We start from the raw sequence: 26,047 nt of genomic DNA, 5'->3' as shown, positions 1-26,047 counted from the left end.
AGTCATCCTTCACAATTCAACTCAAATTTTCAATTCTTCTCTGAAGCCTTCCTTTACCCTCTCAGGTAGTTTACCACTCTCTCCTATGAGAACCCATTTTTACTATACGTATCTCTTCCTTTAACATTATATTTGCAATTATTTGTTTATGTGTCTGTCTCTCCCTTTGGATTATGAACTCCTTGAGAGTAAGCATTGTGACTTATACGTTTTTGTGTCTCTAATACTTAGCACAGTGCCTAGAACATTGTACATATGTATTCACTAAATGTTCAATGAAAAGGACTCAAATGCGTGGGATAAAAAAAGAAGGAGTCCAGGATGTCTCAGGTTTGCTGTTTGTTGGGTGACTGGTTAGATGGTGAAACAAGGAAAAGGAACAGTGCTGGAAGTGAAATAGATTTGCACTGAAAGATGAATTCTGTTTTCTTCAGTGTTTTTATGCAATGCCACATGGGCACAGCCCACTGGAGGTTATTCAGTAGGCAGCTGAAATATAGCTTTGGACAAGAAAGAAGATGTCTGGTTTGGAGATGCAGATTTAGGGAGTCATTAATATAGGTATATATTGGAGCTCTAGGTATGGATGAGATAACCCAGAGAGAGTATATATAGTAAGAAAAGAGCTTAAGATAGTCCCAAGAGAATATCAACATTTAATGGGTATGTATTGGAAAGATTATCCCATTAAGTAGACTGGGAATGATTGACAATGGGAAACACAGTAGTTGCATGGCTCTGAGGGGAGACTTGAGAGTTCAAGAGTTCTTTATATACGTTTTCTACCAATCTTGTCTTTTCAGCTTCAAGTCTTTCCTCTTTCCAAGGTACCTGGTGCCTCTAAGAGAGCAAGTTAGCTCATTTCCATAGAGCGTAGAAATCAAGACCATGGACTTTGGAGCCAGACTGTGTGTATTTGAATCCTGACTCTGCCACTTATTAGCTGTGTGACCTTAGGCAACTTACCTAACCTCTTTGTGCCTCAACTCTCATATCTGTCAATACAGGAATAATCATACTTTATAGGACTATCATGAGGATTAAATGAGTTAATAGGTATGAAGTACCTAGAACAGTGTGGCTTACAATAAACACTATATAAACTTAGCTGTTATTATCACTATTATCATCATTATTGTCCCTCTGCAGGTACTTTAGATTAAGGCTTTTTCCATCTTGCTAAGTCAGTTACTGTTTCTCTACCTGTACTCTAAAAATATGTTGAAACCCCCTGCCTACTGATACTTCCTCTCCTTTGCTCTGTGATCTTGTAGATTAGGACTTTTTAAATTCCTTTTGTGGGAGAGAGGAGAGAAACGCTTGCTGTCAGTTTCCTGTATTTGAGCAGAACTTCCTATGATGCTCTTTGTGTTCTTTTTGTATATGAGTTTATTTGCTACATCGATTCTTATGAAGCTACATTGATTTTTTTATTGGAATAATTTGTGACTAGATAATTACAATTTTATTTTTGAAAGCCTTCTATCCTTTTTCCCCTTTAGACTTTCTTTTCCCAGAAACTTAACTATCTTTTTTCCTGAATTTGGAGATCTGTTTTCTTAACATCTAGCATACTGATGTCGGACCATGCCCCTTGGTCCCTACAACCACATTCCCATAATTTTACTTATATAATCAGTTCTTCCACGTGTGTCAACTTGAAGGCCAAAGCAGCCATTTCCTTCTTCATGTGCAGTATCTTTTAGGTGAAGAAATTGTCATCAGAGTAGATTAGGAATTTATCACGTGCTCTGCTTTCAGCCTCATGTAACTTAGCAAATATCCAGATTATCCAAGTTTCTCTACCCTATTAATAATAACTTACATGTGGATAGCACTTTATAGATCACATTCGATTTTTATCATAGTCCCATGAGATAAGGTACGTATTACACTGTTTTATGGATAAAAAAAATTTGAGTGGCTTCTCCAAGGTCACACACATTGGTAAGTGGCAGAGACAGAGTTTGTACTAAGATTCTGTCTCCTAATCAAGTTCCCTTCCACTCTATCCCCTTTCAGTAATTACTCCTGTAAGTTTTGTGATCCATTGCAGTAACAGATCATTCTCTTTCTCTCTGACTAGGCAGATCATATCTATACTATATTACTTCTGTTTTTCACCCTAATTTATTCAGCCTTGCTACCTGCCTTAGGATCGTACATATTTTCTTCACATATAGAGCAGAGTTTCTCAGCTGTGGCACTATTGACATTTTGGGTCAAATAATTTTGGTGGGGAGGGGCTGTCCAGTGCATTGTAGGATGTTTAGTGGCATCCTTGCCTTCTACTCACTGGTAGCCAGTAACACTCCCCCCTGCCCCACAAGTTGTGACAACCAGAATGTCTCCAGATATTGCCAAATGTCCCCTAGGAAGCAAAATTTTCCTTCCTTTCTCTTCCACCTGGTTTTTCTCCCTTGTTACAAATGTACCCTTCTGTTCTAGTTGTGAAACGTGTTGTAACGTGCCTCCATGATACTTGTGAAGTTGTATTTCCCTTTTTAAGTTAAAATCTCTACTTTAGTATTTATTCGTTGCCATAGTGAACAAATACCCAAAGCTTTTGAGTGGTATTCTTGATCCTCTCCTCACTTGATCTATTCTGTCTTATAGAGAGAAGAAGAACTTTTGGTCTTATAATTTTATCTGGGCATTTTTCTCCATAGCCATCCTTGATCAGAACTTTTAAGTCTCTGCAAACGTGTTCTTCCCAGTCTTTATGATATATATTCCATCCATGTCAAGAATTTATTATTTAATCTCTTAACAACAGGAAATCAGATCCTATTTTGATATGATTTCTTTCTAGAGAAACATTCATTTCCCTTCAAATCCCCAACTCTCATTTGAAGAAGAAAAAACAGACCCTCTTTATCCTTAAGTCTGTGGTTCTTGCTTAGATTATAGTAGCCATAGATTCTTCTCAGGGTTCATCCGGAATTTTTTTTTGTTCCTATATGAAACTATAGATGGAAGTTTTGCTCAGCAGGTTTGAAGAACCTCAGCAGTCTCTCCTTTACATCCCAGATGGGATATTGGCCAATAAGATGGCACAATGTTCTGTTTGGCTAAAAGGGGAAAGAAAAGAAAGGAATGAACTAACACAAGGATTAGTAGGTATTGATGAGCAGGTTTGATAAATCTCAGCAGGCTCTCCTTCACATCGTGGATAGGATAAATGGCCCTGAAAAATGGTACCCCTTCCAATTGGCAATAAAAGGAAAAAAAAAGGGATGGTTGCTTGAGGAAATTGTTTTTGTTTTAGATTGGGGATATTTGAACATGTGTATAGACTGAAAAGAAGGAATTAGTGAAGGGAAAATAACTTGAAGATCTAAGAGACGGGGGAAGATCAAAGGATCCAGGGTCCTAGACAAAATAGGGAGAATAGAAACACTGGCAGAGGCTGAAGGGAAAATAAGGGTGGTTATTTCCTCCTCTGAAACAAGGAGAAGGACGAAGGAATCAGTAACAGCAAAGGAAAGACTGTGAGGTGAGGAACGGGAAGGTTAGGGAGCCCTTGTGGATAACTTTGATCTCCATAATGTATTTGTTGAAGTCATCTACTAATAGAGTGAAGGTAGATTTACAGTCTTGAAAATGATGAGTGTTTAGAATAGCTGCTGTGGTGAAGTAAGAATGAGGAAGAAAAGATTGTCAATTGACCAAGGGTTCAGTTAAGGTAGGATAGCATGTTTTGTAATGGATGGATCTAGTCCATTTGGTTATGTGACTTTCTTCAGCATTGCAGCCTACAGAAGCTTACATACACGCAGTTGGTTTAACCTGTAGCTGGGAATTGACGTGGTGAGAATGGCAGAAGGTCATGGGTCCAGTGAGTGCTTGGGAAAGCATAACTGAAATGATTGACCACAGGGTCCAGAATAGGTAGTTTAAGGCCCAGGAGAGGATGATCTACTGGGAGTATTACAAAGTGTCACTAAATTGGTAGTCACAATAAAAGTGAAGAACAGGATCCATGAAAGAAATGGAAGGATAGTAGGATGCAGTCAGAGAGGAATTTTGGAGTTCAGGATCTTGTAAATATAATTATTTTAGGTTTTAAGGGAGTCCAAAATATGGCTGAATAAGTGAAAAGTAGAGTAACTATACTAACACTAACAATAATGATGCCATTTATTTGTTATTTAACTTTGTTTTGTATAAAGTATCTTATTTAGTTCCCCACCACAACCCAATGAGGTAGGTAGATTTGCCTCATTTTATAAAGGAACTTACCCAAAATCATATAACTAGTCAGTGATCAAGTCAGGATTAGAACCTAGGTCTATCTGACACCAAAGCCCATGTACTTAACCATTATACTATGTAGCCTTTCCATGATAAACATAATCATGAGAAGGTCAGAGGCTTTAGAGGGACCTCAGAGATTATTACAATGTTTAAAAAGCAAACATTGGAATTTAAGAAGTAGAAAAGAATCTTTACCCTTTTAAAGCAGCAAAAGGAAAGGTATTCCAGTGTGATATAATAGAAAGAGCATAGGACTTGTCTGAAATCCTGAGATGGAATCTCAGGCCTACCATGTACCAGCTGTTTGACCTTAGACAAGTCATTTAACCTGAACTAGTTTTCTTATCTGTAAAATGAGAATGACAGTAAAACTAATGTTAATTAAAAACAGCTGTTTATCTAATTTCACAGCATTAATTTAAGGATTAAGTGTGATAATGGATATAAAAAGTAAATAACTATACAAATGGTTGTTGTCATGGTGATAGTTATTTGTCTATCTGCTTTGTTTCTGTGGGAAGAGAGCAAGAAGTGCCAACAGACTCAATTGTGCATATCCAACATTTGGACCTTTGTCCTTTGAACTTTACTTAAAGAGGCACTCTCAGAAAAGTGAACAGGATTAAGAAGTTTCCTTAAGATTGATGACTTAATATTTCTATGGGGTCTTGATCTCTTTTCTCTTTCTCAGGATAGATGTAGGTGTATGTTAGATGCTTTACCAAGCAATTTAAATTTTGTTTCCTGCTCTTAGGTATTAATATTAACCGAGGCCTCCTATGCTTGGGAAATGTAATCAGTGCTCTTGGAGATGACAAAAAGGGTGGCTTTGTGCCCTACAGAGATTCCAAGTTGACTCGACTGCTCCAAGGTAAGTCCAAAGTGCCTCTAAAAATAAGAGAGAGTAACTCAGAATGATTGTGCTGAGAAAGCGAAGCTAGAACAGGTGAAAAACCAGATTTTTGGACTATCACGTGCAGAGCTGTCTAATTGATAAATAGGAGAGAGACCTGTTGGCGAACAGGCTTCTAAGATAATGGAAAGATGTCTTCATATATGGCTTTGAGAGCCAAGAAATCTATAGAATGCCAACTGTACCTAGTACTTTGTACCTGAAAATGAACTTGGTTACTGTTTCTCTATTAATGCTGATAAGTAGAATTCCCTGAAGAGTTAAAACCTACCTAGAGGGGGCATCCTAAGAATGTTTAATCCCAATAGTGGCTCCTAACTTACTTGGGCCAGGCCCCAGTTATTTTAGCCTGATTAACTGCTGAAATCACAGTCTCTCTCGAGAATGAGGACATATGCAATAGGATTCTAAACTAAATCATTTTACACATCAGAAATCTTAGTGTTTTTATATTAACACAAATAGGAAATTTGTAGATACTTAAGAATTTTCTTTCTTACAGCTCTGAGTTTGAAGTCACCAACCCAAATGGACAGCTTTGCTTGCACCCCACTTGTTTGATTTTATTTCCTTCCATTGTTCTTTTTCAGATTCTCTAGGAGGTAATAGCCATACTCTTATGATAGCCTGTGTGAGTCCTGCTGACTCCAATCTAGAGGAAACATTAAATACCCTTCGCTATGCTGACAGAGCAAGAAAAATCAAGAACAAACCTATTGTTAATATTGATCCCCAGACAGCTGAACTTAATCATCTGAAGCAACAGGTATAAGGGACTTAAAATTTGATGGGAAAAATTACAAGTATGTGAATGGAATGATAGAGCTTCTGTTTCTCAACTTCTTCTCTATCAGAAGTTTAGAGTTGTTGGTTAAACATTATATTAGTTAGGGGAAATCTTAAAGTAACTCCTATTAACATGTTTGTTGTCATATTTAAGATTTGGGAGTGGCATTGGAGATTTCACTGATTAAAAAAAAGTGAGCAGTGAGAGATGAAGCAAGAGAGGTAGGCAGGGGTCAGATCCCGAAGGTCCTTATATGACTTGTTAAAGAATTTGGAATTCAACCTGAAAGCTATGGGGAGCCATTGAAAGGTTTTAAGCAAGAGGGTGAAATGTGTATTTTAGGGAGATCATTCTAGTAAGCATAAAGTGGATTAGAAGTGGGCATGACTAGAGGTAGTAAAATAAATTAGGCTGTTATAATAATCCAGGTGAGAACTATGGCCTGAACTAAAGACAGCAGCAATAGAGATGAAGAGAAGGGGACAAATTAGGAAACAAAACAAAACAAGGAGGTAGAATGTATAGGGCTTACTTGGTAACACCTTTGATGTGGAAGGGTGGGTGGGAAGAATCAAGATTGATTCCCAGGTTTCTTGCTTGTACAACTGAATAAATGGTAGTAGCAATCATTGAGTTAGGGAATACAAGAAGTAAAACAGGGTCATGTAGGAAAATGGAAACAATGAAATTTGGTTTTGGGCATTTTGAATTTGAAGGGCTTGGAGGAGCATCTAAGTAGAGTTGTTCAAACATAGCTGGCTATATGGGTTTAATGTAGAGAGGTTTGAGCTGAAGATACAGATTTGAGAGTCATCAGCATTTAGATGGTATCTAAAGTTACGGAGTGGATGAGATCAAAGAGTGCCTGGCACATTAAAGGCACTCACTAAGTATTTGCCGAATGAGTGAATGGCCAAGAAGAGAAGAAGGCCAAAGGCAGAACTCTGGGGGAACAGCAACATTTAAGGAATGGGGAAAGGAGGGAAGACAACAAGAGAGACTAAGAAGGAGCAACCTAGAAGTTAGGAAGAAAACCAATGGTGTCGTGGAAGAGAAGGGAAGAAAGTTTCAAGGAAGGTCGTCAAAAGTATAACTTTAGGGGCGGGCCCTGTGGTGTAGTGGTTAAGTTCACACGCTCTGCTTCAGCGGCCTGGGGTTCATGGGTTTGGATCCCAGGTGCAGACCTACACACCGCTCATCAAGCCGTGCTGTGGTGGCATCCTACATACAAAATGGAGGAAGATTGGCACGGATGTTAGCTCAGTGTCAATCTTCCTCACCAAAAAAAAAAAAAGTATAAATTTATAAAGAAGTGCAAAGTAAGAAAAGGATTGAAAAGTGTCCATTGATGTTTTTTATCAACAAGGAAGCTACTGATGACCTTGATGAGAAGATGGTCAGAGGAATGATAGGAGCAGATTGCTGTGGGATGGACAGTGAATGCTAGATAAAGAAGTGGAGGAAGCTGATAGACTCTTCTTTCAAGAAGGCAAAATGAAAGAAGGCAATAGCTAGGTGGTCAAGAGTCAAGGGATATAGATCTTTTTGTTTTTAAAATGTGGATAAGACTTGAACAAGTGAAAGAACCAGTTGGGAGAGACTGAAACTGAGAATAGGGACTAGTTGATAAGGGGCCATCTCTAAGTAGTTGAGATCCTGAGCACAAATAAAAAGGGATTTGCTTTAGACAGTAGAGGGGATACCTGCCCCCAGGGTTAGAAGAAAAGAGGTTAGGATAGGAAGAATATAGTGACACTAATTTAATGGGAGAAGAAGGGAAATTGAGGGATTTTCAGCTTGATGACCTCTATCTTCTCAGTGAAGTAGGAGGCAAGGTCATCTTCTAAGAGCAAGCAAGCAGATAATAGGATAGAGATTGAGGAGACCACAAAAGGCTTGAAATCACAGAAATAGATGAGGTAACTAACTAAGAGCATGAATTTGTGGTGGTATCAATACAACTGGTTGTGCAACAGCTTGGTAGCCCTGGTAGAGGAGCTGAGAAGGCAGGTAGTTGGTTGACCCAGGCTTGGGGGATGGGGGTGAAGTTTTCTTGCCTTCCAGGGTATAGTACTCTTTCCACTGGGAATCTAGTGTTTCCCAACTGTCCAATGCTCACTCCTTCTCTGGCCTTCCTCCTCCTCAGTGATAATAACTACTGTTCAGTTAATCTCTTTTATTCTCTCCCCTTCTCCTTTATCTCCTTCCCTCCTAGGGGTCATTGTAGAAAATATAAGTAATTTACCTGTTCACGGTATCATCTCAGTTATGACATACCATACTCAGTTTTGCCCCTTTATTTTCTTTCATGTGTATTCCTATTGCCAAAAATGCTATTCTTCCCAGTCATTTATTTGTTCATTTATTCCAACAATAAATATTTATTGAGCACTATTATGTGCCAGGTACTGTGCTGGGATACATTGTTGAGCAAAGCAGACACAGTTTCTGCCTTCATGGAACTTATTGCCTAGTGGGAGAGACAAACACTAGACACATAATCATACCAACATATTATAACTGGGATAGTGCGCTATAGGGTGCTATGAAAGTATGGAACAGGATCTTCTGTTGTTTATCTAATCTGAGAAGGCTTCCCTGGGTAGCAACATTTGAACTGAGATTTGAGGGACTGAGTAGGAATTATCTACGCAGAAAAGAAGAAAGAGGATTTTAGGGAGAAGAAATAGCATGTGTAGCAAAATATAGTGGTTAAGAGCATTGACACCGCAGCCAGACTGCCTGGGTTCAAATCCTGCTCTCTATAACTCATTAGTTATGTACCTTGGGCAGTTTCTCTGTGCCTCAGTTTCCCTAACTATAAAATGGAAATAATAATTGTACCTGCTTCATAGGGTTTTTGTGAGAGTTAAATGAGTTAATACATGTAGAGCACTTAGAACAATGCCAGGCATATATAGTCATGCATCAGTAGGAGATTTTGTCGTTTTGCAAACATCGTAGAGTGTATTTGCACAAACCTAGATGGTATAGCCTACTATACACCTAGGCTATATGGTACTAATCTTATGGTACCACTGTTGTATATGTGGTCTGTCATTGACTGAAACGTCATTATGTGGTGCATGACTGTAGCAAATCTGAAAACGTCCTGAGTTAGGAAGGAGTATAGTGCATTTGAAGAACTCAAAAAATGCCAGTGTGGCTAAAGTGGAGAGAGCAAGGAAAGAGTATTCTAATATGAGAGTAGAGAAGAAGCAGAGGCCTGATCAATGCCTCATGGACTATGTTAAAAATGATTTTAAGCAGGGTAGTAACATTGATAATTTACATTTTTAAAAGATAGTCTGGCTGCTGTGTGGAAATGGATTATAGTGGAGCAAGAGTAGGTTTATAGAGACCACTTAAGAAGTTATTGCAGTGATCCAAGTGAGAGATAAATGGTGGCTTAGACTTAGGATGGTGATGGTGGTGATAGAAAGAAGTGACCAGTGGATTAGATAAGGGGATGAGGGTATGACACCCAGATTTCTGGCATGTGAAACTGCATATTCACTGACCTGGAATATACTAGGGAAGGACCAGGTTTGGGGATAGCAGACAACTAGATGGAAATATTAAGTAGATAGTTAATATAAAGGTCTAAATTCAGAAGGATCTGTGTTTGAGATAAATTTAGGAGTCTCCAGATTGTGGATGGTAATTGAAACCATAGGCAGAGATGAGACTTGAAGGAGAGAGTATAATGTGAGAAGACTGATACTGAGCTTTGAGAAACTTTATCATTTAAAGGATGCTTGGAGCAAAGATGAACCAAGAAAGAGACTTAGAAGATCAACTAGAATGGTAGAAGGAAAAGCAGGAAAGTATGCTGTCTGGTAAGCCAAATGCTTACCAATCAGTCAAGTAAAATGAAGACTGAAAAATGCCCTTGGAATACAGTGACATGCAGATTACTGGTGACTTTAGCAAGAGTTGTTTCAGTGGAATGCTGTGGGCAGAAATCAGATTGGAATAAGTTGAGGAGCAAGTGAGAGAGGTGAGCAAAAGGAATGGAGGCAATGGGTGTAGACTATTCTCTTGAACTTTATGAAGGAGAGAAATAGGGCAAAAGAGATAGGAAGTGGGTTTGGGAAGGGTGCTTTTGTTTTGTTTTAAGATGAGAGAGACTTGAACATGTTTTAATCTTAATAGGAAGGATCTTGTAGAAAGGGAGAAGTTGAAGATATAGAAGAGAAAAGGGATAATAAACAGAGTAAGGTTCATCAGGAGGCAAAAAGAGTTGGGATCCAAAGTACAGACTAAGAGACTAGTCATGGGAGACAGACAGCTCCTCTTTTGTCCTGGGAGAGAATGGGAGAGGATGATTGCATGTGCACTCTGGTTTAACATCCGGCCCCAAGAAGCCTTCTTTTGACTATTTTGGGATTTCATTAATTTACTTCTTCTCAGAACCCTAAAGTACTTAACTCTACTTGATGACTTAGCATCTTCTGTCTTATATCATTTCCTACTATTTCAGGCCTTAGGCTCGCTTCATCAACCAGATTGTAAACTTGAGACTAAACCATGAGAGTTTATTCTCATATTGCCCTACATTGCCTAACTGAGTGCTGAGTTTGATTTTTAAAAAATAAACGCTCAATAAAAACTCATTAAGATGCTTAGGTAAAAGGGAAAACTTATCTTGTCCTTTTTTATCGTTGAATCATCAACCCTGATGCTCTCTGTAATACCTAAGATATGCCTTAGATTTCATAGGTATTGAGTAAAATTACCCTACTGCTAATTGTGATAATTTCGTTGATAAGGGATAAGTAGCTTTTGATTGGTGACTAGCTGACTATTTTTCTTTGCTTTTCCCAGGTACAACAGCTACAGGTCTTGTTGCTACAAGCCCATGGAGGTACCCTGCCTGGATCTATAAAGTAAGAGTTATGGATTAATTTTAAACGTATATTCTAGCAGAGGCTATTTCTGCTGATGGTTGTTTTCACCTGATATACTAAAGTTTCTGGTAGCGCTTGGTGTCAAGGTAGGGATCTTACCAAACTTGCTGACTATTTAGGACTTAGCTAGTTAGCTTCGAGGCAGCCTGATGTGATCAAAGAGCATGGGTTCTAGTCTCAGAAATTTTTTTTTTTTTTAAGATTTTATTTATTTATTTTTTCCCCCCAAAGCCCCAGTAGATAGTTGTGTGTCATAGCTGCACATCCTTCTAGTTGCTGTATGTGGGACGCGGCCTCAGCATGGCCAGAGAAGCAGCGCGTCGGTGCGAGCCCGGGATCCGAACCCGGGTCGCCAGCAGTGGAGCGCGCTCACTTAACCACCAAGCCACGGGGCCGGCCCCTCAGAAATTTATTAATTGGAATTCTACTATGAGGAAGAGCTGTCTCTTCTCCTCATTTATTTATTTGATCATTTATTTATATCCATATAGACTCATGGGTATTTATTTTATTTTATGGGTTAACATCCAACACTATCATCATTTGTTCTATTGCTCAGATTGTTCCTGCTTTGTCCACTAGGAGTTCCTTCAGGGTGGCTCTTGTGTTCTTTAACATGCCCTCAAGTTTTTGAGCATTTCCACAAGATGTTCTACACCCATCTTGTATTTTCCCTGCCCCAGTTCTGGAGTTAACCATGTCTCCAAGGAGCCCTGTTTTTTTATACTGGAAAATAGTATTTAGAAACCAGATCTGGGCGCTAGGTGTGCTGATTGTTACTGGGGTGTCACTACTTCTAGGCCCTCTCAGCAAGTAGAGCTAAGAAATATCCATATGTATAGTAACCCACACATACACTCATCTATATTTTTATATCTGTCTATCTGTATATATATTAAAAACCATGATTTTATACTGATAACTCTGATTCCAGTCTAACACTACAGGGTTCATTTTGGCCTTCCTCCTCTCTTTATGACTTCTTTCTCCAACAATGAGAAACCAGCTCTTATTATCTGCAATCTATTTACTTGTTCAGCTGTGGTATACACATAAAGTAGTTTCAGAATTGCTAGCCCATACCCCTATGAGAAACACTTTTATAAACTAGATTACAGCATTTATATACAGTTCTTTTTGTCTTTAGCTTAGAGTATCCAGGCAAAATACTGTTTCCCACAGTTATTGTTTGTATTCCATTTTGGGTCCCCCCTACATCATGGTTGGTTTTAACTATTTGTTTATATTTTGGATATGTGAAAGATTCTAAAGGTCTAAGAGTCAGAGTTATACAAAATGATATACTCAGAGCAGAGAAATGCAAATCAAAACCACAATGAGATATCGCCATACACCCGTTAGGATGGCTACTATCAAAAAAAACCCCAGAAAATAATAAATGTTGGCAATGATGTGAGGAGGTTGTGGAGAAATTAGAACCTTTGTGCATTGCTAGAGGTACTGTAAAATGGTGTAACTGCTATAGAAAACAGTATGGAGGTTCCTCAAAAAGTTAAAAATAGAAGTACCATATGATCCAGCAATCCCACTTCTGGGTATATATCCAAAAGAATTGAAAGCAGGGTCTTGAAGAGATATTTGCACACCCATGTTCATAGCAGCACTATTCACAATAGCCAGGAGGTGGAAGCAACACAAATATCCATCAATGGATGAATGGATAAACAAAATGTGGTATATACATACAATGGAATAGTATTCAGCCTGAAAAAGGAAGGAAATCCTATCACATGTTACAACATAAATGAAACTTGAGGACATTGTGCTAAGTGAAATATGCCAGTCACAAAAAGACATATACTATATGATCCCACTTATATGAGGTATCTAAAGTAGTCAAATTTCTAGAAACAGAAAGTAGAATGGTGTTTACCAGGGGCTGAGGGGAGGGGCAAAAAGGGAATTGTTATATATACCCTATATAATGGGTATATAGTTTCCGTTTTACAAGATGAAAATGTTCTGGAAATCTGTTTCACGACAATGAAAATATACTTAATGCTACTCAACTATACACTTAAAAGTTGTTAAAATGGTAAGTTTTGTGTTGTATGTTTTTTACCACAATTTAAAAAAAAAGAAAAAACCCATAAGAGAACTAAAAGAAAATATAGATGAAGGTTTATATGCGTATAGGTGAAGGTAAAGAGCATTCTATAAATGAGAACAATGGCCAAAAACTTTAATAGGCTGGGGTAGGGGGAGGAATGGGGAGTTGTTATTTAATGGGTATGGAGTTTTAGTTTTGCAAGATGAAAAAGTTCTGGGGATCCATTGATCCAACAATATGAATATACTTAACACTACTGAACTGTACACTTAAAAATGGTTAAGATGGTAAATTTTATGTTATATATTTTTTACCACAACATTTTTAAAAAGGAAAAAATACATATACTCAGAGAAGTGTCATTCCCTCTTCGTCCCTGCTACCCTGTTCCCATTCCACCCTTATTTCCACCTCTTTTCCATCACTAGTCTCACCCCCCCTGTATTTAACCAATCTTTTTAGTTTCTGGTTTAGCTTTCCTGTATTTCTTTTGTACAAATTAGCAGATACCTGTGTACTTTTTCATATCCCCTTCTTTCTCATGTGAATGGTAGTATACTATAGATAACTCTTTGTGGCTTTGCTTTTTTCAATATTTCCTGGAAATCATTTCTTAACAATTCATAGAAGTCTTCCTCATTCTTTTTTATGGCTGTATGGTACTCTTATTATGTACATGTGCCATACATACTAATTCAACCTTTCTCCTATGTGGGAGCATTTAGGTAGTTTTCAGTATTTTGCGATTACAAATATGCTGCAGTGAATAACCTTGTGTGTGTATATTTTCATATTGTTAATGATTTATCTTCAGTGTAGATTTCTAGAAATGGGATTGTTGGGGCAACAGGTAAGTACATGTGTGGTTTTGTTCAATATTGCCATATTCCCCTCCAGAAGCGTTGTAGCAATTTGCATTCCCAACAGCAGTATATGAGAGTGCTTGTTTCCCTACAGCCTCGCCAATGGAATGTGTTGTCATACTTTTTCCATTTTTGCCAATCTGATAGGTAAGAAATACTATCTCAGTGTTGTTTTAATTTTCATTTCTCCGGCCGGCGCCATGGCTTAGCAGTTAAGTGCGCGCGCTCCGCTGCTGGCGGCCCAGGTTCGGATCCCGGGCACGCACCAATGCACCACTTCTCCGGCCATGCTGAGGCCGCGTCACGCATACAGCAACTGGAAGAATGTGCAGCTATGACATACAACTATCTACTGGGGCTTTGGGGGAAAAAATAAGTAAATAAATAAAATTATAAAAAAAAAAATTTGCATTTCTCTAATTATGAGTGGGTTTGAGCATTTTTTCATATGTTTCAGGGCCACTTTTTTTTTTTTTTTTTTTTTTAAGATTTTATTTATTCATTTTTTTTCCCCCCAAAGCCCCAGTAGATAGTTGTATGTCATAGGTTCACATCCTTCTAGTTGCTGTACGTGGGACTCGGCCTCGCGTTGGACGGAGAAGTGGTGCCTTGGGGCGTGCCCGGGATCCGAACCCGGGCCGCCAGCATCAGAGCACGCACACTTAACCGCTAAGCCACGGAGCCGGCCCTTCAGGGCCACTTTTATCTCTTTCTCTGGTGAATTATCTGTTCATGTGTCCCAGTTTTCTATCGGGTTTTTTGATCCTTTGGCCCTTTTTTTAAAAATTATGGTAAAATATATATAACATAAAATTTACCATTTTAACCATTTTTAAGTATATGGTTCAGTGGCATTAAGCACATTCACGGTGTTGTGTAACCATCACCACATCCATCCCCAAAACTTTTTTCATCTTGCAAAACTGAAACTCTGTACCCATTAAACAATAATTCCTCATTTTCCCCTCCCCCAACCCCTGGCAACCACCATTCTACTTTCATTTGATTACTCTAAGTACCTCATGAGTGGAATCATACAATATTTGTCCTTTTTTGACTGTCTTGTTTCACTTAGCCTAATGTCTTGACGTTTCATCCATGTTGTAGCATGTGTCAGAATTTCCTTCCTTTTAAAGGCAGAATAATATTCCATTGTATATATATACCACATGTTGTGTATCCATTCATCTGTCAATGGACGTGGGTTGCTTCTACCTTTTGTCTATTGTGAATAATGCAGCTATGAACATGGGTGTGCAGATATCTCTTTAAGACCCTGCTTTCAACTCCTTCGAGTATATAGTGGAATAGCTGGATCATATAGTAATTCTATTTTTAATTAAACCACCGTACTATTTTCCATAGTGGCTGTACCATTTTATATTCCTACCAGCAGTGTACAAGGGTTTTGATTTCTCCAAATCCTTCTCAACACTTGTTATTTTCTGTTTTGTTTTGTTTTTTTATAATAGCCACCCTAATTTTGGCCCTTGTTTTAAACAGTTCTTTATATATCAGTGATATTAGTCCTTTGTAAGTAGGGAGTGTTACAAGTATTTTCTCCTAGTTTGTTCTCTTTTACCTACAGTGCTTTTTTGTCATGTAAAAAATTTAATTTTTATGGAGTAGAAAGTTTATCAATCGTTTTTTATTGCCTCTGGATTTTTTTAGCAGCTTTATAGAGATATAATTTACATACTATAAAATTAACTCATTTTGAGTGTACAATTCAATGATTTTTGGTAAATTTACAGAGTTATACAACTATCACCACAATCCAATCTTACAACATTTCCGTCACCCCAAAAAGATCCCTTGTGCCCATTTCCAGTCACTCCTATTCCCACTCCCAGCCCTAGGCAACCACTAAGCTGCTTCTGTCTCTATAGATTTGCCTATTGTGGACATTTCATATATGTGGAATCATGCAGTATGTGGACTTTTTGTCTGGCTTCTTTCACCTATAATGTTTTTGAGAGTAATTTATATTCTAGCATATATCAATATTTCATTCTTTCTTATTGCTGTATAGTATTCTGTTGTCTGGATATACCACATTTTGTCTATCCATTTACCAGTTGATAGACTTTTTGGGTTGTTTCAACTTTTTGGCTATTATGAATTATGCTGCTGTGAACATTCACTTGCAAATTTTCATATGGACATATGTTTTTTATTGGGTAGATACGTAGAAGTGGAATTGCTGGGTCATATGTTTAACTTTTTAAGAAACTGCCAAACTATTTTCCAAAGTAGCTACACTGTTTACATTCTCCTTATGCTTCTGGATTTTGATTCATAGTTCCAAAGCCTTTTCCTACACCAAGGTTAAAGAGGAATTTGCCCGTGTTTTCTTCTAGTATTGATGTTGGTTTTATTTTTTACAATTCATTTTTCCATTTGGAGTTTATTCTTATGTATGGTGTGAGCCTATTTCCTTTTAATATCCTTATTTTTAATAACTTCATTTTTTTTCTGATTATAAAAGTGATACATTGCTTCTTGTAGGACATTTAGACAAGTATAAAGAATAAGTCTTAAAATTGCCATAATTTCATCACCCAGAGATGACCACCCTCTCTTTGTAATTCTCCCCCTTTGGGTAATTTAATTTCGGTTTCCTGATAATATTTTAAGAGTATTGGATAAAGAAACTAAGGAAAGCTGGGGTCTCTTAAAGACCTATTCTAGTATACCCAGTTTAGAAGCAATTGGTCCATCTTCCTTTCCTTTCAATTTAGTACAGTCTTGTTTCATGTAAGACAAGACTAATAAAAACCATTTCAGACTTCCAACTACCTAGAATATACTATAGGATATAGTTTCAGCTACAAAAGTGATAGATTCTTAGAAACAGTTAATGAATCAAACAATTGAACTCAATTGTTCAATGTTTTATGAGAAATAATGATGCTACTTCTTTTCTCAAAAATGTATACTTATATTTTTAGAGACATTTCACAAAGTTTTTTACAAACTGTATGGTTTATATACATGGTGTTTTGTTTTGTTTTGTTTTTTGCTTTTTGTCCTTGGATTATGTTCTTTTCTTTTTGAATGTGTGTCATTGAAGCTTTTGTATTGATTTTCTGCAAGTGTTTGTCAATTTCCACATGCTCGGCTAACTTAAATTCCTAGCATTGGCAATTAAACAGCATGTGAAAGAGGAAACATTGGTTTTCTGTTGTATTTTCCTCCATTTAGAGAAACCTTGGAAATTTTTAGGGGAAAAAAACTGTTGAGTTAAAAGTATCATTATTTTGGAGCTTGTCAACTTACATGAACAATACATGGAAGTTTTCAGTTTAATAACAATAAAAAATAAGGAAATATGAGAGCAATCTAAAATAACACTAAATTTACTGATAGTTTATTTTTATAGTCCACATCTGAATTGAACATTCCTTCATAAGAGTCTTAGTAAATTCTCAAGAGTATAATATGAGACCTTATGGTATGGCCCTGCTATGAACGTTTTGATAAAGAGCATGCTAAGATCTTCGGTAAGAATTCATGGAGGTCTTAAGCTGGGTGAGAGGGCATCCATTCCTGAAATCCTTTTCTATCCTTATTGAGATTGAGAACAGCTGTTCCCCGTCCTTTTTTTCTCTTTATTATAGCCTTGACAACTATTCATTTTTCCTTTCAGTGTCCTTCAGATCAAATCTTCACATTTCTTCTGATCTTTTTTCACTAGTCCTATTTTCCAGTTTTGAACATTTACTCCCAGTGGATTACAAAAATACAAACCAAAAATGTACTTCTTATTGGTCTGCTTCATTAGTTTGGAACTGATATCAAGTAATCTGCATAAATTCCAAAGGTTCTCATCTATATGTATTCCTTCAAGCGATTTCCGTCCCTCCATTCCACTCCTATTTGAAATGGACACCATTGTTGCCACCACCCACTCTAAGCAATTTAAAATTGGTAGACAAATGAGCAGGAGGCTATGGGTCATCAGTTTCAAGCAAGGCAGGCACTTAGAAGGGAGCACTTATTTATGGAGAATTGTGAAATGTGCTCTTAGTGGCCACTGGTCATCATTTCAACTTTCTGACTTCTTAAATGCTGTTTCCCTAAAAGTTACAGTAAATAGGTAATTGACTTATGTTGATGAGGTTAAATTTTGACCCTGAGCAGTGTCACTTTTATCTCCTCCGTATTTATTTCTTCCCTACTTCCCTAATCTTTAATGAGGGATTGAGAGTGGGAAGAAGAGGGAGAGAACGTGTGTCTTAGCTACAGTTAGCCTTCACTTCTTTCCTTCATGGCACAAATAGAAAGATCCTAAACCAAGAGCCAAGAGTAGAGGTTAGTCATTCCTGTTGCAACTATATCTGGCTGTGAATTATTACCTTCCTCCAAATCATTAATTTAAAGTATTTCAGGCATATGTTCCTTATTCATCCAATATACTACCTGACTGGGAAAATAGATTGGGATGGACACACTTTTTCCAGACTTTTGGGGGGTAATTTTAAACCAACTCCCACCCACCCACCCAAGAGGCCTATGGGATATATTTCTATCCACCTTTGATATAGGTGTAATCAATCAAATATTTTTCTAATGTGTTACTTTCTTTGTTTTAGTGTGGAACCATCAGAGAATCTACAATCCCTGATGGAGAAGAATTGGTCCCTGATAGAGGAAAATGAAAAATTAAGTCGTGGTCTGAGCGAGGCAGTTGGTCAGACAGCCCAGATGTTGGAGAGGATCATTTTGGTGAGGCCCCAAGACTAAAACTACTAACAATCTGGACATTTACTAGCTTTAGTTTCCGAAATATTTAACATGCTTCTCATTATGAGAGATAAGTTATGTGGAAAGACATGGATTAGTATTACCATATCTTCCGTGGATCCCCTCTGGGGTAAAGACATGGGTTTATAATCAAACAGACAGAAAAGTTAAAAGAACTGTACAGTGAACACCTATATAGTCACCACAAAGAATCTGCATGAAGCCCATTTTAAAATAGATTTGTTCTCATATATCAGAGAGGAAAGAACCAACTCCCCCTGTTACCTTAAGTCCTGCCTAATCTTTATCCATAATACTAAGTAACTGTCCCCTCGCTAAGATTTTAGTTCCTCTCTATCTCCCTTCCTCTAACATTGTCACATTTCATATCCCATCCTAACAGCTGCCATAGTGAGATAGCATAGCTGGGAAATTAGTTTTAATTCCTTTTATATATGGTTAATTTCCAAAGAGTGGATCACTGTGTAGCTGATTACACCAGTTTTGAATCCTCCTACCTGTCTGATAGTAACCTCCTGGATCAGTGAGTGCTGGCTCTGTCCCTAATGTTTTTCTACTAGTCTAAATACAGCTCAAATACAAATACAGCTTTGATAGCACAATTATCAGCAGAAGTGAAAACGAGTTTCCACCAAAATGTAATTGAACATCTGTAATTTATACACCTTCACGCTTCAATGTGCTCTCTAGTCAAGGAAGGGTAAGCTGCTTAAAGATTTCTTCTAAGGAGCCAAATCCTACATCCATTGTATTGTCCATTACTAGCAAAAGGATGAAAATGGGATCTAGGGGATTTTTATATACAATTTTCTGTCTCCAGTACTGCATTTTATGCCTTTGAAGTAACTCTAGAAGCTGTGTTTCACATGTATGTGAGTGTGGCTGACATAGTAGACAGTACTTGTTACTCTAGCCACGTACCCATCTGACCTTCATAGGGTTGTTGCAATGGCTGCCCGATAGGCTTATTGTTTGATGTCCTGTCAGAACTTCATAACAAGCACAACATTTTTGTCCTACATAAAGTATTCATCCCAAATCTGTTGGAGTATCTAGCATGTTACGGATTGAAATAAAACGAAAAATATCAATCACCTTTCCCAAAACATTGCCACCTCTGCCATTTCTTCTTCTCTGCCATCATTCTTGTGCCCCACCCTTGTTCTTGCTTTCTTTTGCTAAAACCAGCCTACCACATCAGATAGTGTAACTTGAAAAAAATTTCAGCTCATATTCAGTGTGAGGTCCTTTTATGTTTTAAATGCCCTTATGCTAGGGCTAGGGAACAGTGTAGTGTAGGAGGCAGTTTAAAGTAAGTGGTTTTTTTGCAAACAGTAGGGAGTAGCATGCCAGGAAGTATTGCTTTTTCTCCCAGTTGCAAACTTCTCTATGGAATTAAGGCTTCACACTCCACCCCATAGTCTGAGTTTCATGGCAAGCATAAGACTCAGCTGCTTGGATGCTATTTTTAGTAGCTCATGTTGACGGAAGGGCTAATTTCCATGAATCTGTTAAAAAATACATTTCTTAGTAAATAACCAAAGCCCACTAAATCCTCTATTAGAGCAAAGGAGGAAGCCTCTCTACCTAGGTTTTAATCCAAGGGAGTAGGATAGAGAGCATAGTTAGGTGAAGCTGTCGGACACTGCCACTGATGATCTCCCTGGGTCTTTGTTGCAGACAGAACAAGCGAATGAAAAAATGAATGCCAAGCTAGAAGAACTCAGGCAACATGCAGCGTAAGTTTCCTACCAGATGTGTGCTAGTGACCTAGACCACCTTGGTATATAACCATGGACCCTCTGGCCTTTGCAGCGTATGATTAACCCTTGGGTTCCTTTGCTTGAATTTTCAGCTGCAAAGTGGATCTTCAAAAGCTAGTGGAGACTTTGGAAGACCAGGAATTAAAAGAAAATGTAGAGATAATTCGTAACCTGCAGCAAGTGATTACTCAGCTATCGGTAAGCCAAGTAGGGGCAGTGTAAATAGGCATATTGCTTTCCTTTGTTTCTCTTGATGCATATAAACATGTTTATCTCTGTGCCTTTTGCTGAAACAACTAGATTGTGAGCTGTTTGAGGACAGAGATCATGGATCACTGGATATGATCTGAATATTAAATTTGTTAAATCAAAACAGTCATAGCTCACATATACAATGGCACATTAATGTTTCAGCAACATAGCAGTGCAAAATTGCCTGGGTGGTATGAACAGCAGTCATTGATTTGCTGTCCTGTCAGTGTAGGCCAACTTAACAAGAGGCCTTGTACCATACTCCGATTTTAAATAAGCTGAGTTCCGACAGATTGTTTAGAGCAACCAGGGAATACTGTAGCTCTCTTTTATAACCAGTAATGAATTAGTTTGAATGATTATTCTGCTGTAACTTCCCATTTTTATTTATTTTGTTATTGTAGTTGTGGTTTAGCGAGGGGTATTTGGTGTTTTTCCCAGAAGAAAAATTCTTACAATCTCTCCACCCTAAAAACTTATTTTTACTTTTGGTGTTCCTTCTCTATCTTAGTCCTTAGGCATATATGCTTTTTTAAAGTTGAAATAATTTTATGTTAAGGGGTAATGGTTGGTTAAGGAGTTACAGTTGGTTTTGTTCCATCTCTACTCTCTTGTTTATTATTCTGAAGAAGTGATGTATATGTAAATGCTTGGTGGTAATTCCCAGCTCTTGGGCAGAGGTTTTAATTTAACCAGAACAGTGATTTTCCACCCCAGGTCTTGCCCGATTTCTAGAGTTGTCCAAATGGTATCACAAAATCATCCATGGCTATATTTTACTCTTAAAGAGTCAATGGAAAAAAAATACCATACAATATTGTGGGGGGAAGGTTAGGATGGCCAGTTCCAAGAAATTACATGAATAAACTCCCAAAAGACTAGAAAGCAGTGTTTTGGAATAAGTAGAACTGTACAAAATTATCACAAGCAGTCCAAGATGACAGTTCATTTATCCAACAAACAGGCCACAGTAATTGAGAACCTGGCCTCCAGAGCCAGAGAGACCCTGGTTTGAAGCCAGTTCTGCTGCTCACTAGCTGTGTAACCTTGCTAAGTACTGTATCAAAAGAAAATAATTTCAGTGACTCAGATAGAGGTTAAAGGCATTATTCAGCTGATGCACTCAGGGAGCACCTGAACTCCAGTAACTCCCCAAGTTGAAGCAGGATTGGAATTTTATAGGGTGAGAAGGGAGGGGTGTGTCCTTGTGATTTGGCTCAGGTAGCAGTTTTTGTTGTTAATTGCTGTGAAATTTTGGTTGGAGGTTGTTCCAGTTTTCATGCCTCTTGCTCAATCCCATCCTGATAATTGTCTGATTATTTTCAAGAGTTGTTCTTGCAAGCCTTGTCAGTTGGTCAAGGTTCACAGGTAAGAGAGATGGCAAAGAGGGAGAAAGGGAAAGGAGGCAAGGAAAACTAGGAACCCTCTCTCACATCTGTTTCAATCCTCTTATGTTAGCAAGATGAGTGAAGTGCAGTGGGAAGACAAAGGAAGAGGTGATTAAGTGCCTAGAAAATTCAGGAAGGCAGCACAGAAGAAACTGGGTCCTAAAAAATGAATGGGAGTTTGCCACACAGACAAAGGGGAAAGGACAGTCTACATAGAGGAAAAGGTACATGCAAAAGCAAAAAGGTAGGGAAGTTTAGAACATGGTAAGAATTTCAATGTGTCTAAAGTATAGAGTGCGTGCCAGAGAACGGCTATCACAAGGTTAAATTTCACCGTCTATAATTCTACTTAAATATAGCTGAAACATCTGATGTATGAAAATCTTGTGTGAGCTGCCTCAGAATTAAGATAATCTAAACTGCAGAACCCTACTGGAGCCAAAGCTTATAGGATCAGAAAATGGTGATCCAGGACACTATTGTTCATGGCCATCACACCAATCTTAGAGAATTTCACACCACCTCATTTCTGGGGCTTTGAGTCACATGGGAAAGATGAAGAAGAAAACCCATGGAACGAAGTTAATAATAAGAGAAGGCATATCCTCAGTGAGGATCTGCCAATATGACTGGTGCCTATAGAGGAAGTTGCTAATGGTGGCTGGCTCAGAGGAACTCTGTAGAATCGCTGTGTCGCCACTAAAATTCACTTGGCACAGGAGAGTGCTAAAGATTGCCACAAGCTGATAAAGTCCCTGGCTTCCATCCACTGTCACAGTTAGGCAGAGTAAACCCTTTAACCCGGGGCTCCTGCTGGACTCTTGAATCCGAGTTCTCCGTGTCTATTTTTTGGAGATCCTCCCAGCTACATGATTTTTTGGAAATACACAACAATGTATCCTCTGCCTTTTGTTAAGACTCACTACAGTGAAAGCGAAATGTTTCAAATGTAAGTGCTTGTGCCCTTCATTCTAGATTAAAACTATTTTTATTTTAAGTGTTGGGTGAACACCCCCTTTTCAGTTATGAAGGCAACCATTGTTCCCAGATCTTCCTCCTGCAGCTTTAAGTGCTAAACTGTACCATTTCTTCCCTTAAAATATAATTCAAGCAAATCTCCTTGTTGCAGTTACCTGTGAGGAAATTCATGCAGTCCTTTCAGTTCCCACAAAATCAAATTTTTTTTTGTTTTTAGCCCCTCCTCCAAGACCAATTCCATAAAAAGCATTTTGCATGCCCATTAATGTTATTGCCTACAGCCTACAAGCACAAACTTCATTTTGGAGGGTATTGCTGGTTAACGTAGCTCAGCGTACCCTAGCCTTGTTCCCCTGACCATCACCTTCGGCAAATGATGTCTTTTTACCTTACAAGAGGTTCTCAGTTGAAGCCTTAGAATGAGGAAGAAAGAAGTTGTTAGGTTGAAATAAATCCTATTGTTATATATTTACATTTAGGATTATGAAGGCAGAATTCTGCCATGTTCTTGTAGAACATGTCGCCCAAGCTTAAACCTTAGCATTGTGAAATTTCATTGGGCCAAAAGCCAAAAGGTAAACCCACAGTAACAACATGTCTTCTTCAAGGATTAACCCGTCTACTTTGATCCTGACCCTTTGGAAGGTAATAGAAAAAGTTTCCAAAAGCTAGTGTTATAGGTTCTACTAATCTAGGAGAGGCCTGTAACTAGTCCTTTTACTGAAACTTAAAACATGAGAGGGAGGAAAGGGTAACCATTAACCTATAATATATTAAAGTGCTCTGTTTTTTAAGAAAGATTTAGTATGTTCTGCCCTTGGAGAATCACCAGTACCGTAAATCATGATGAGAAAGGATGTGGGAACACTGGAGCTTCCTTTAAATTCTCTTTGAGCCCTACTGGTTGGGAATTTCTGGGTAGAATAGGGGAAATGCTTTACAAACTGCACTTACTAAGAGCCTCTTCACTCCTCACCTTAAAGGTACTGAGATTCAAATTGCAACGACTATGTAATGTTTCACTGGGCTGATGCGAGACTCCATGTGCTAACCCTAAATTCTTTCCTTACTGTTGAGCCAATAGCTCTTTTACCTATGACCTCCTTACTCATGTGACTTCCTGGAAATAATCCTTTCTTCCAAGGGTTTTGCAGAATCACTTAAATAGAAGTGTTAATCCATATATTGCAATGCCAAATAAAGCCCGAATTCCAGTGGGGAGAACAGAGCTCACACTTATGATAGCCTATAAACAAATTAGTCCTAATAAGTGGTTTTAGGTTTCCCTTCTAAGTGGTTGTTGTTCTAATGCCCAAAAAAGGAATTTGCCCTTCTCTGGGAGGGGATCAGTGCTTACCCTTTCCTTTCAGGTAACCGCTACCTGGAGTAGCTGCATATGATCAGTTCTTATATATATGAGGGACAGAGGCTGCAGTATATTTGTCTGACTTCATGAGCGCATTTTTCTGGGGTATCCACCTGTGGCATTTATTTCCTTATAGAGTAGGCTCTTGCTACCATGACTGGCTATAAAATAAAAATCAAAAATAATCCTTCATTCTATTCACTTTTCCACTGCATTGCTTTTATTTAATATGTCTGTTCTTAGGATGATATGTTCGTGAGAACCGGCTAGATCTGTACATTATAGAGGTAGACTTGGTGGTAAAAACATAAAAAGAAAGGGTAGAGTCTATAAAGTGGATTAAACTTTGGCCTCTTGGAATGGCTAAGTGTTTCACTCTGGCCCAATGATCTCTGGCAGAGCAGGAGAGGTGCAATAAATATGTCAGTTGCCACGTGACCCTATTTTTTACAAAGACTGCACAATCGATCTTAATAAAGAAGACAGACTCTTGAGAGGTGGGAAATGGAAACGTGAGGCTGTTGGGGGATATGTGACTATAAAATGGGTCCAGCACCTTAAATGGTCTCCATATACACTTGAAAAAAATTAACCAATATAAAATCCACTAGTAAGCTTCAGAATCTTTTCCTAAACTGAAGCATTATTTGTCATTGCAGGATGAAACTGTTGCTTGCGTGGCTGCAGCCATTGATACTGCAGTGGAACCAGAAGCTGTAAGTAATTGGCCTCTTTGTGAGGAACTGGGAACTTTGTGCCATTTCCTATAATTTATCATTCATCTGAGGAAGAGCATCCCTGATTGCTACCATCTCCATAGAATGCCTTGGAAATCCAGAAATCTTGAGTGTAAATCTCAGCTTTGTAAAATCCCTGTCTTGCATAGGCTCTATCTCTAATAGTATAACTGGTAATGGGTGGCAGGGCTTCTTGGGGATGTCACTTTCCATATTTGCAGTCTGGCTTACTGATTTCTTCTTAGATGCTAATATTCTGCATCAGTTGTCTAGGAAGTTCAAATGAGGAAGGGAACAAATTAGGAAATTATGGCAAAGTCAAAAAAGCATTAGAAAAGAAATGAAAGAGAATTTTTTCTCAGCATACTTTTCCATGGATGGGATGTTTAGGGGCTACAAGAACCAAGGAAAATATTTTGAGTGTTCAAGTTGCAAGAATAGATAAAATGTATTAGATGTTGGCTAGAGGTTATAGAGCAAAGTCAAAATCAAAGGCTGAACAATGATTTGCTTGAGATAGCTTTTTCCCCTAAAACAAATATATATCAGTAGTTTTCATTTTCTGAAAGAAGATAGGAGATAAATCAGGTGCCAGAGGTCAGCTCTGTGAGAATAAATGAAGCCTCTTCTTCATTTCCACCATTCCTAAAGTGCCATTTCCAGAGCCCTCTCTCCTCTAAGGACCCCTTAAAGATTTTATTTATTCAGTTTTTTCCCCCCAAAGCCCCAGTAGACAGCTGTATGTCATAGGTTCACATCCTTCTAGTTGCTGTACGTGGGACTCGGCCTCGCGTTGGACAGAGAAGTGGTGCCTCGGGGCGCTCCCGGGATCCGAACCCGGGCCGCCAGCATCAGAGCGCGCGCACTTAACCGCTAAGCCACGGAGCCGGCCCTCTAAGGACCCCTTAGAATGAGGTAAAAGTAAGAAATGTTGGTCAGGGCCGGCCCCGTGGCTTAGCGGTTAAGTGCGTGCGCTCCGCTGCTGGTGGCCCGGG

The 26,047-nt window shown here is 38.4% G+C and overlaps 1 protein-coding gene across 4 annotated transcripts in view; it reads left to right on the top strand.

The window, feature by feature from the left end:
* Positions 1–26,047, top strand: part of KIF4A (kinesin family member 4A) — a 108,026-nt gene that overhangs the window by 38,155 nt on the left and 43,824 nt on the right. For all 4 annotated transcript variants that reach the window (XM_087427354.1, XM_087427355.1, XM_004439876.3 and 1 more), the window contains 7 exons: positions 5,012–5,128; positions 5,761–5,936; positions 10,785–10,846; positions 18,397–18,529; positions 20,249–20,307; positions 20,424–20,529; positions 24,975–25,031. In XM_087427354.1, coding sequence (XP_087283480.1) covers positions 5,012–5,128; positions 5,761–5,936; positions 10,785–10,846; positions 18,397–18,529; positions 20,249–20,307; positions 20,424–20,529; positions 24,975–25,031 — 710 coding nt within the window. The remainder of the gene's footprint in view (positions 1–5,011; positions 5,129–5,760; positions 5,937–10,784; positions 10,847–18,396; positions 18,530–20,248; positions 20,308–20,423; positions 20,530–24,974; positions 25,032–26,047) is intronic.

This window comes from Ceratotherium simum, chromosome X (assembly GCF_057802395.1).
Source record: "Ceratotherium simum simum isolate JZ-2026a chromosome X, ASM5780239v1, whole genome shotgun sequence".
Lineage (NCBI taxonomy): Eukaryota > Metazoa > Chordata > Mammalia > Perissodactyla > Rhinocerotidae > Ceratotherium > Ceratotherium simum.
This window is presented reverse-complemented; position numbering and strand designations above follow the sequence as displayed.